Genomic DNA, 12,214 nt, shown 5'->3' on the forward strand with positions numbered 1-12,214 from the left:
ATGAACATTCATGAATTACTTATGATGTGCGGTACTAGAAGGAAATTACACTGCAAGGACCAGTGTAAAAAAGTAGAGTACATGATAAATTGACACCTAACTTCTAGTGGAACTCTTTTGTAGGTTAAACAGAAGGAACACTAGACATCTGTAATTATGTGAAAGATATAAGCTGCTCAATCCACCACACTGCCTCACAAATTGCCTTCTCCATTACTTACCAGGCAACACAAGCTAAAATACATCAGTGCTAAAGGATGGTCATTTTGATTGGCAAAGATCAAACTTGACAACACTGTCAAGTACTGATAGGTTAGTTTGTCTTCTGCCTAAAAAAGATTACTTCAGGGTGTAAAATTTTAATCTAGTAAAGGTTTTGGTTTCCTCAGAATGAACTACAATAGAATTAATGACACACTTTTCCTTAGCACCCTGTGTAATGGGTACATACACATCATTTGATTTCTGCACAATGGTAAAAAAACAAAACAAAAACAAAAACAGGCACACACGTAATATCTGGTAGAAGCACCAGTGACAAAGACAGAAACACATATAATACAATTCTCAGTACCTAGTAAGTATTAATTCTTTGTGTATTACAAGATTTTTAGCCTGTCTCTCCAAAGATGGGGGAAGCTAGTGTTGTCTCCCCAGCATTATTAATGGTTTTTAAATGTTAAGATTTTGTTTAGAAAGACATCAGAAGATCACTTTCTAATTGTCTAGGATATGGAATTTAACTATGCTGTCCTAAAGCTGGATTAAAGGATTCTTGTGAGAAAGAATAAAACAAAAGGCTTTTGACATGTTTTCGACTTAGATTTTTTTATGTCTAATAAAATGTTTAGATTTTGGAGAGCATATTGAAAGATAAATCAGCATTCAGTTACTAATTATACTTCAGTACTGATATTTGCAATCAAGGTTCCTGCATGGTTTAAATGTTTCTTCCAAGAGTCTGACAAAAAGATTTTGAAACATTTGCCAGGCAAACTGTTCCGCAACAGATCTTGTTGTATTAGCACCAAGTCTCAACAATACAAGTGTACATGTAAGTGTGCCTCTAATTTATAGTAGCAGAGTGACACATGTGTAGTCCTAACTTGCACAGATTTATACGATGTCATAATTCTTCATTTTTTGTTACATGCCTATAAGGTCTTATATATAAATAATTAATTGATTTACCTGATTGTAGTCTTAATCTATATACATTTTATATACACATGTGGTCTTAATTAATATATGTGTCATAACAATTTACATATGTGTTGTATTAATTTTCATAAGGTCTTAATTTACATGTGTATGGTCGTAATTCACATGACAGACCTTGACACACATGGTCAATTAATTTACACATGCATGGTCTTAATTGACATATGTGTATCTTAATTTACATGAGTGGTCCTATATTTTACTTACATCAGGTCTTATTTGACATATATAATATCTTAATTGACAAAGTCTGATCTTACTTCATACCTTTTTGTCAGGCAGTGACATGCATGTGGTCCTCTATACTGGTATATATGTTAGCACAAATGGTAAAACAGGGTTTTGTCTGATATAAAAATGTATTCAGAACGAGACACAATGAAGATTCCTACATGTATCAATCATATGTCTACATTCAAACTTCATGTAGGAAAAGCTACAAAGAATGGAAATTACTAAGGATCACCATTCCAAAGAAATTCACCATTGACAATGATGTTTCAAGCCATTTTACATATTTTTTTTTCTGTGAGTCATGAAGGTGAAGGTTGAATTATTTGACAACAGTGTTTTTCTTCACACTGCAACACTTGATCATATAATTATATTGTCAACAAGTTTACGGTTTGGCCTGATACTTATAGGAACCAATCAACTTGAAAGTCATTCACTGCTGCAATATTACACAAGTTCTCATGTTAGATGATTGTCTGAATTTCCTGGACAAATTTTATGTGAGAGATGACATAACACTTACTGATTAGGCTCTATAGCTCCAAGGCAACAGATTATATTGTTAGACCTTTATCCAATTATCCAAGACTGTAGAAACCAGTATTTGGAGTCATCAAAATATTGACTTCAAACCTATTAAGCAACAGTAGGTATTATCGTGTACCTTTTCTCAAACAAAAGAGAACATGTGTGAGCTTTCTGTGTATATCTTAAAGAGAACATGCATCAGCATTAATGAGCAAAATATATGGTACACATGTTATAATTGGAGGTTTTCTAATTCTTTATAAACAACTTTTCTCAAATATTAGACATCATATTTTCTTCCTTTTTTTGTAAATCAAAAGCAGAATCTTGAAACAAGATAAATTTAAAAATTCAAATTAATGAGCTATGTCACATATGGAAAACTGCATGTTCCTAAGTAGCATTATTTGACTTCATCATAACCATATACCAAAGTAATTTGGCAATAAGCCCATGTTTGATGATAATTACAAGCCCACACACATCTACACGAGGTTTAGAAGAAATATCCACAAATGCTATATCTTTGTTCATCATTACGGCCATTTCTCTACTTTGAGTCAGAGGTAATTGTGCTCTGGCTCCCTTAACTTAGGAAAAATATAGTACAAATGTACAGCACTACTTCTGTGATGGAAATTGTCTAACAAAACCACCAGAAAATGTCTGGAAATTATACTTGAAGCATTTCTGGTATAAATCATATATATCCTTGAGAAATTGATTCCCCCATCACTTCAATCATGCTACATATTCAGTCCTACTGTAAAATAGTAGATATATGTATACATACATACATACATGACCAACAACCTCCGTAAACATAGCATGGAAACATACTTACCTACTCCTATTCAAATTATGTCTCCTTAAGGGCCATTATGAAAAATCTTGACATTTGATCCTCAAATAACTTTCTAATGATTTTCCTGTGACAATCTATGCTTATTGTTGACCCTGACCTTATTTGTAAGACCCACTTTAACTAGAGTAACTATGGTAAGCGCAATTATGTTATAACACAATAACAGCCTTAAGAAATAACAATAACAAATACATTATCAAACCCCTGTGACAATAAGTAGATTTACCATAACAATTATAAATACATTATCAAACCCCTGTGACAATAAGTAGATTTACCATAACAATTATAAATACTTTATCAAACCCCTGTGACAGTAAGTAGATTTACCATAACAATTATAAATACTTTATCAAACCCCTGTGACAGTAAGTAGATTTACCACAACAATTATGAATACTTTATCAAACCCCTGTGACAATAAGTAGATTTACCATAACAATTATAAATACTTTATCAAACCCCTGTGACAATAAGTAGATTTACCATAACAATTATAAATACTTTATCAAACCCCTGTGACAATAAGTAGATTTACCAACTTCTATGTACCAGAAAAGGCCTATAGAACATACATGTGGATGAAATTTTCAGGTATGACCTACTGACACACAAACCTTTAGGACAAAGCTTTACTGGTCCATATCATCAATGATAAATAGTGGATCAAACACCACTACCAATAAACCCCAACTTAACTTCCTTTCTTCCAATCCTCATCCTTAAAACCCCCACCCTGATTCCAATCCTAACTCCCTACTTACCTTATTTTTCTATAACTTTTTTTATACATTGAATCCCCTTTTTCTATCCAAAAAACTTACACTCCCAAAATCCCTTTTCCTGTCCTCTTCATTAATCCCAATTCCCTTTTTCCTATCACGATCCTTAAACTCCCAATCTCCTTTTCCTATCACCATCCTTAAACTCCCAATCTCCTTTTCCTATCACCATCCTTATACCCCCAATCTCCTTTTCCTATCACCATCCTTATACCCCCAATCTCCTTTTCCTATCACCATCCTTATACCCCCAATCTCCTTTTCCTATCACCATCCTTATACCCCCAATCTCCTTTTCCTATCACCATCCTTAAACTCCCAATCTCCTTTTCCTATCACCATCCTTATACCCCAATCTCCTTTTCCTATCACCATCCTTATACCCCCAATCTCCTTTTCCTATCACCATCCTTATACCCCCAATCTCCTTTTCCTATCACCATCCTTATACCCCCAATCTCCTTTTCCTATCACCATCCTTATACCCCCAATCTCCTTTTCCTATCACCATCCTTAAATTCCCAATCTCCTTTTCCTATCACCATCCTTATACCCCCAATCTCCTTTTCCTATCACCATCCTTAAACTCCCAATCTCCTTTTCCTATCACCATCCTTAAACTCCCAATCTCCTTTTCCTATCACCATCCTTATACCCCCAATCTCCTTTTCCTATCACCATCCTTAAACTCCCAATCTCCTTTTCCTATCACCATCCTTATACCCCAATCTCCTTTTCCTATCACCATCCTTATACCCCCAATCTCCTTTTCCTATCACCATCCTTATACCCCCAATCTCCTTTTCCTATCACCATCCTTATACCCCCAATCTCCTTTTCCTATCACCATCCTTATACCCCCAATCTCCTTTTCCTATCACCATCCTTATACCCCCAATCTCCTTTTCCTATCACCATCCTTAAACTCCCAATCTCCTTTTCCTATCACCATCCTTAAATTCCCAATCTCCTTTTCCTATCACCATCCTTATACCCCCAATCTCCTTTTCCTATCACCATCCTTAAACTCCCAATCTCCTTTTCCTATCACCATCCTTAAACTCCTAATCTCCTTTTCCTATCACCATCCTTATACCCCAATCTCCTTTTTCTATCACCATCCTTATACCCCCAATCTCCTTTTCCTATCACCATCCTTATACCCCCAATCTCCTTTTCCTATCACCATCCTTATACCCCCAATCTCCTTTTCCTATCACCATCCTTAAATTCCCAATCTCCTTTTCCTATCACCATCCTTATACCCCCAATCTCCTTTTCCTATCACCATCCTTAAACTCCCAATCTCCTTTTCCTATCACCATCCTTAAACTCCCAATCTCCTTTTCCTATCACCATCCTTATACCCCCAATCTCCTTTTCCTATCACCATCCTTAAACTCCCAATCTCCTTTTCCTATCACCATCCTTATACCCCAATCTCCTTTTCCTATCACCATCCTTATACCCCCAATCTCCTTTTCCTATCACCATCCTTATACCCCCAATCTCCTTTTCCTATCACCATCCTTATACCCCCAATCTCCTTTTCCTATCACCATCCTTAAACTACAAATCCCCTTTTCCTATTTCTATCCCAATACTCCCAAACCCACTTCCTATTATTGTCCAAACACTTCAATACCCCACTTGGAATGTATAAAACAAACAGATATATGACATGTACCATATACAAATGATTTACAGACAACCCTTCCATTTACAGGTATAAAATCATCAGGTTTAGGTAATGAGGTAAGCAATGAAATTAATTAGCTTCATTGATGAATGCAGACTAGAGTGTTGAGTCTTGTTATCTGAATTACAAACTACGCACCCTCCCATTTACGGTACCAATATCCCTCAAGATATTCCTACGATCAATGTCTTTATTGTCCACAAAGCAATATCTCTGCGCTGTTCAGTCAGCGGGTTGTCCCTAGTTACCTGTCGTCTACGTAGATTCTGACGTCATTATCCACTTAGTCATAATTAAACTGTGGTGCACAAACACATTTCAATAAATAAATAATAGTTATATTTTTAGCACAAAACAAATCCTATAGTGTATTTTTTTGTCCCTATACTAAAAATATTCTTATATGAATTCCCATGCCTTTCTACCTTGATAATTAGCTTTAATAACAAATCTGGGTTCTATTGAAACAGTTGCTGTTACATCAAACACTGATCACTTAATCTGTTTTAACAACTTTCGGAAATCATAACTGGAAAAGACAAGTGCACATGTATTTTGTCTTTGAACAACTTCAACATATCATAATTGGAGGTTAAGTCATCTTCAATTTTCTTTTTTTTTTATTCATAAGTTTCTCACATTATAATTGGGGGTTAATCAAGTGCAATCATATTTTGTTTTTAATCAATTTTAATCAGGTTTTAACTTTTGTCAAAGGCAACTGTATTTTGTTATAATCAACTTTATCTTATTGTATTTGGTGGTTAAGTCTAGTTCAGTTGTATTTTGTCATACCCAACATTATCATATTCTAAATGGTGGTTAAGTCTAGTTCAGTTGTATTTTGTCATACCCAACATTATCATATTCTAAATGGCGGTTAAGTCTAGTTCAGTTGTATTTTGTCATACCCAACATTATCATATTCTAAATGGCGGTTAAGTTTAGTTCAGTTGTATTTTGTCATACCCAACATTATCATATTCTAAATGGTGGTTAAGTCTAGTTCAGTTGTATTTTGTCATACCCAACATTATCATATTACAAAACATTATCATATTCTAATTGGAGGTTAAGACAAGTTCAGTAGTACAGTTTATAATTAATTTAATCAGGTCATAATCAGAGATTAAATCAAGATCAACTGTATTTTGTTATAACAAACTTTGACCCATTTTACTGTAATTGCTTGTTTTTAATAAACTTTCTGATACCCTGATTGGAAGTTATGTCAAGCTATGCTACCCTAAACCTGATATAAATTATATCTAAAAAGAACATCACACATCCCCCCCAAAAAATAAATATACATCGTATTATATATCTCAACATAATCAAGGCAGAAGGTCAGCAAACCTGACACTTTGTTATCCTTGTCAGCAAACTACATTTATTGCTAATCTTAGAGGTGTCATATTTCATCCCATTTTGCTTACCATGCAGCAAAAATGAAAGCCGTTTTGATACAGAATTTTGCCATATGCTTCATATGTTGACCTTTGACTTAAATATACATTGACCTGATAGGTCTTTACAATTTTATTTGACCAATGACCATGACTATGGAAGTCGTTTATTTTAACAAGTCTGATAAATGATAACTCTTCACCTTATTAAGATTTTATATTAATACCTTGGACACTGCAACTTTACCTATCAGTTGTTGGAATTCTTATTTTCATTCATCTGATCCATGATCAAATGGAAGTTCTTTGTGTCCAAACAGAACATTCAGTGTATATAAATAGAATGCAATAAATATCAAATAATACAAAACTGACAGATATGGGCAGTGTAAATAATACAGAGTAGGTAAGTGTAATTTATACAGATATGGGCAGTGTAAAATGTACAGATATGGACAGTGTAATTTATACAGATATGGACAGTGTAATTTATACAGATATGGACAGTGTAATAATACAGAGTAGGTAAGTGTAATTGATACAGATATGGGCAGTGTAATAATACAGAGTAGGTAAGTGTAATTTATACAGATATGGGCAGTATAAAATGTACAGATATGGACAGTGTAATTTATACAGATATGGACAGTGTAATTTATACAGATATGGACAGTGTAAATAATACAGATATGGACAGCATAATTTATACAGATATGGGCAGTGTAAATAATACAGATATGGACAGTGTAATTTATACAGATATGGACAGTGTAATTTATACAGATATGGACAGTGTAATAATACAGAGTAGGTAAGTGTAATTTATACAGATATGGGCAGTATAAAATGTACAGATATGGACAGTGTAATTTATACAGATATGGACAGTGTAATTTATACAGATATGGACAGTGTAAATAATACAGATATGGACAGCATAATTTATACAGATATGGGCAGTGTAAATAATACAGATATGGACAGTGTAATTTATACAGATATGGACAGTGTAATTTATACAGATATGGACAGTGTAATTTATACAGATATGGACAGTGTAATTTATACAGATATGAACAGCATAATTTATACAGATATGGACAGTGTAATAATACAGAGTAGGTCAGTGTAATTTATACAGATATGGACAGTGTAATTTATACAGATATGGACAGTGTAATTTATACAGATATGGACAGTGTAATTGATACAGATATGGACAGTGTAATTGATACAGATATGGACAGTGTAATTGATACAGATATGGACAGTGTAATTTATACAGATATGGACAGTGTAATTTATACAGATATGGACAGTGTAAATTATACAGATATGGACAATATTGAACTGGTGAATTTTTTTTTTAATTACATGATATATATTTATTCCCTATCTTCAATGAAAATTACATGATGTGACTAAAATCAGATGTTCTAGATTTAGACACCAAATGATGAAATTCATGCTGGAGAAAGGAGATGGTAAAATAACCCATTAGACAATATTTCTTGATTACTATTTATCAGCATAATCAAAATAAAAGAGGTTATAATCTAAACACTATTATCAAAGACAATGTCCTAGAAAAAAACATTCACTTAACTGAGCTATAGTGTTGACCTATGCATGAAATATTTATACTGGACAATTAGATTTATTTCAGTATTGACTACACCATCATTATCTAGTTGTAAAGAGTATAACGGTATAGATGACATGGCCTATCAGGACTGTTTCATTCAACTTGGTTAACAAATCACTGAAATGGAAGCATTATATGGTAGCGCTAATGTTGCTCCCTATATGACTAGAAACTTTTAGCTATATCAATACAGAAACTGCAGCTCAACATGACACTCCATTAAGGATGTACTCCACTGATGTTTGACCACAAGTTGGTCAGAATTAAATATAACATAAATTACAACAAATTGTCTTGGACTTTTGTGTTTTTATATACTTTACTATCTAAAGCTTTACTTTAAAGCTGAGTGCTTTTTACAACATTCAGAAGAATTCTAGCTTGCTGACTACGTTTATTTTACCTAAAAACAAGTATGTCAGTTTTTTTCAAGATCTTGGAAAACCCTGCTATTTGAGTGAGAACTGTGACCCCCTTTCAGCAATCATGCTCTATCCATGCAAAAGTCTTTGAAAAAGTTAAATACTAGAAGATATTTAAATAAAGGATTCATGTTATTTTTTCCCAAAATTTTCCTTTTTTGGTCACTACGCAGTTTTAAGTTTATCATAAATCAATTGAATGATTTAACATTTCACACTATTTTTTTTCCCATAACATCCAAGTTTCATGTTAATGCCCCCTAATGAAAGACAAACATTTCTTTTAGTAAAAGTTGCCGTGAAAACAACAAAAAATGTCTGTCATTCTGGAAAAAAAATAAGAATGACATGTGAAAATGAATTATTTCCTCTCACTCATAATTTGACACTCTATCAGAAAAGCAACATACCCTTTTCTTTTTTTGTTTTCAATTACTACCTAAAATCTAACCTTTTTAAAGACCATCACCAGGACAAAAATTTAATACCACATATTTTTACTTCTCAGAGGTGTACATCCTTAAGATCAAACTATAAACAAACTTACCAGTAAATACTTTCTTGTGCACCCCAAGTTGTGTGGCAGTATTCTTTCTGTTCTTACTGGGTATGCCTTTATCCTCCTGTTGCATACACTTTATAATCGCTTCCATCTGAAATGGTAATTCAGGACTTGAAAGCACAAAAGAGGATATTTTTTCCATTTCAAATGATAAAGTAGGTGTTTCAATTATCTCTGTTTTGGGATCTGGTGACAAAACAACACTGTCAGTTCTTTCATCTGAAAATGACAAGTTGGAGCTATCCATTCCTTCTGTCGTAGATGATAGATCTTGAGGGCTCCCAGTTCTGTCTATTTGAAAAGATGAGATTGAATTCTCTATATCTGCAGCCATTCTAATGTCCAAGTGCCTTAAAGATAATAAACATTTAAATCCCCTTCACCCTTCTTTATTATATAACATTTTTCCAAGCTATAGACTTGGTATTAGCCCAGGGAAATTTGGCAGGCACTCCATATCTTAGTAAAATACTGTCAGGTGTCCATATTCATTGACACACCACGCAAACATCATAGAGAATTCCCACAGTTATACATTATCTTATTACCATCTTCACTCATATCTGCCAATAAGGCCAAAGTAATAAGCCAATACATTAACATGTTGGTTCATTAAGGATGAGAAATCTGGAAGATTATGTCATTGTTTTGTTTTTTTACAGGGTTATATTATAAGTGTATTTTATTTCCTGGAGTGACACAATAAGTGTACTAAAAGTGATATATTTACACATTTTTGACACAGTAAGTGTGTTATATGTGGCATGTTTATTGACCATGAGATTGACACAATAAGTGTGTTATCTGTGGCATGATTATTGACTATGAGATTGACACAATAAGTGTGTTATATGTGGCATGTTTATTGACCATGAGATTGACACAATAAGTGTGTTATCTGTGGCATGATTATTGACTATGAGATTGACACAATAAGTGTGTTATCTGTGGCATGATTATTGACCATGAGATTGACACAATAAGTGTGTTATCTGTGGCATGATTATTGACCATGAGATTGACACAATAAGTGTGTTATATGTGGCATATTTATTGACCATGAGATTGACACAATAAGTGTGTTATATGTGGCATGTTTATTGACCATGAGATTGACACAATAAGTGTGTTATATGTGGCATGTTTATTGACCATGAGATTGACACAATAAGTGTGTTATATGTGGCATGTTTATTGACCATGAGATTGACACAATAAGTGTGTTATATGTGGCATGATTATTGACTATGAGATTGACACAATAAGTGTGTTATCTGTGGCATGATTATTGACCATGAGATTGACACAATAAGTGTGTTATATGTGGCATATTTATTGACCATGAGATTGACACAATAAGTGTGTTATCTGTGGCATGATTATTGACCATGAGATTGACACAATAAGTGTGTTATATGTGGCATGATTATTGACCATGAGATTGATACAATAAGTGTGTTATCTGTGGCATGATTATTGACTATGAGATTGACACAATAAGTGTGTTATCTGTGGCATGATTATTGACCATGAGATTGACACAATAAGTGTGTTATATGTGGCATATTTATTGACCATGAGATTGACACAATAAGTGTGTTATCTGTGGCATGATTATTGACCATGAGATTGACACAATAAGTGTGTTATATGTGGCATGATTATTGACCATGAGATTGATACAATAAGTGTGTTATCTGTGGCATGATTATTGACTATGAGATTGACACAATAAGTGTGTTATCTGTGGCATGATTATTGACCATGAGATTGACACAATAAGTGTGTTATATGTGGCATATTTATTGACCATGAGATTGACACAATAAGTGTGTTATCTGTGGCATGATTATTGACCATGAGATTGACACAATAAGTGTGTTATATGTGGCATGTTTATTGACCATGAGATTGATACAATAAGTGTGTTATCTGTGGCATGATTATTGACCATGAGATTGACAAAATAAGTGTGTTATATGTGGCATGTTTATTGACCATGAGATTGATACAATAAGTGTGTTATCTGTGGCATGATTATTGACCATGAGATTGACAAAATAAGTGTGTTATATGTGGCATGTTTATTGACCATGAGATTGACAAAATAAGTGTGTTATATGTGGCATGTTTACTGACCATGAGATTGATACAATAAGTGTGTTATATGTGGCATGTTTATTGACCATGAGATTGATACAATAAGTGTGTTATCTGCGGCATGATTATTGACCATGAGATTGACAAAATAAGTGTGTTATATGTGGCATGTTTATTGACCATGAGATTGACACAATAAGTGTGTTATCTGTGGCATGATTATTGACCATGAGATTGACACAATAAGTGTGTTATATGTGGCATGTTTATTGACCATGAGATTGACACAATAAGTCTGTTACCACTCTCACTTATTTTACTGCAGTCACACATTTTTCACTTAGGTGTAACAAAAGGTGTTCAATGACATTCAATGGAATGACCCAATAAGTGCAATGGAGTGACCCAATAACTGTGGTAAGTAACATTTTATTGTAGTGTTAATCTTGTCTTGTAACAATAACCTGTGCATATCTAGTACACAGTGGAATTATAACAAACTTAATGAAGCACATTTACCTATCACAAAGACCCTATTATAAAAAGACAACAGCATTCCCGAGCTACATCTCCAGACCTGCAGTAACATGATGCTATTTTTATATACTGTAATAAGACATTACCTGTTCTACCATCAAATTATTGTGCTTCCATTCTTTTAAAAACAAATCTATTAGCTAATTCTTTTTCAAAATATATCTACACAACTGAAATTTTAATCAATAATAGTTGTCTCCTGCAGAATGTAAA

General features: G+C 33.5%; 1 protein-coding gene across 1 annotated transcript in view; it reads right to left on the minus strand.

The window, feature by feature from the left end:
• The window catches only part of LOC132561055 (regulator of G-protein signaling 7-like), a 77,499-nt gene that overhangs the window by 39,135 nt on the left and 26,150 nt on the right, over positions 1-12,214 (minus strand). The window contains exon 2 of the mRNA XM_060225775.1: positions 9,350-9,455. Within this exon, the coding sequence (XP_060081758.1) occupies positions 9,350-9,455 (106 nt within the window). The remainder of the gene's footprint in view (positions 1-9,349; positions 9,456-12,214) is intronic.

The sequence above is a fragment of the Ylistrum balloti genome, unplaced genomic scaffold (assembly GCF_031769215.1).
Source record: "Ylistrum balloti isolate Yb309-2 unplaced genomic scaffold, AGI_CSIRO_Ybal_v1 Utg371144, whole genome shotgun sequence".
Lineage (NCBI taxonomy): Eukaryota > Metazoa > Mollusca > Bivalvia > Pectinida > Pectinidae > Ylistrum > Ylistrum balloti.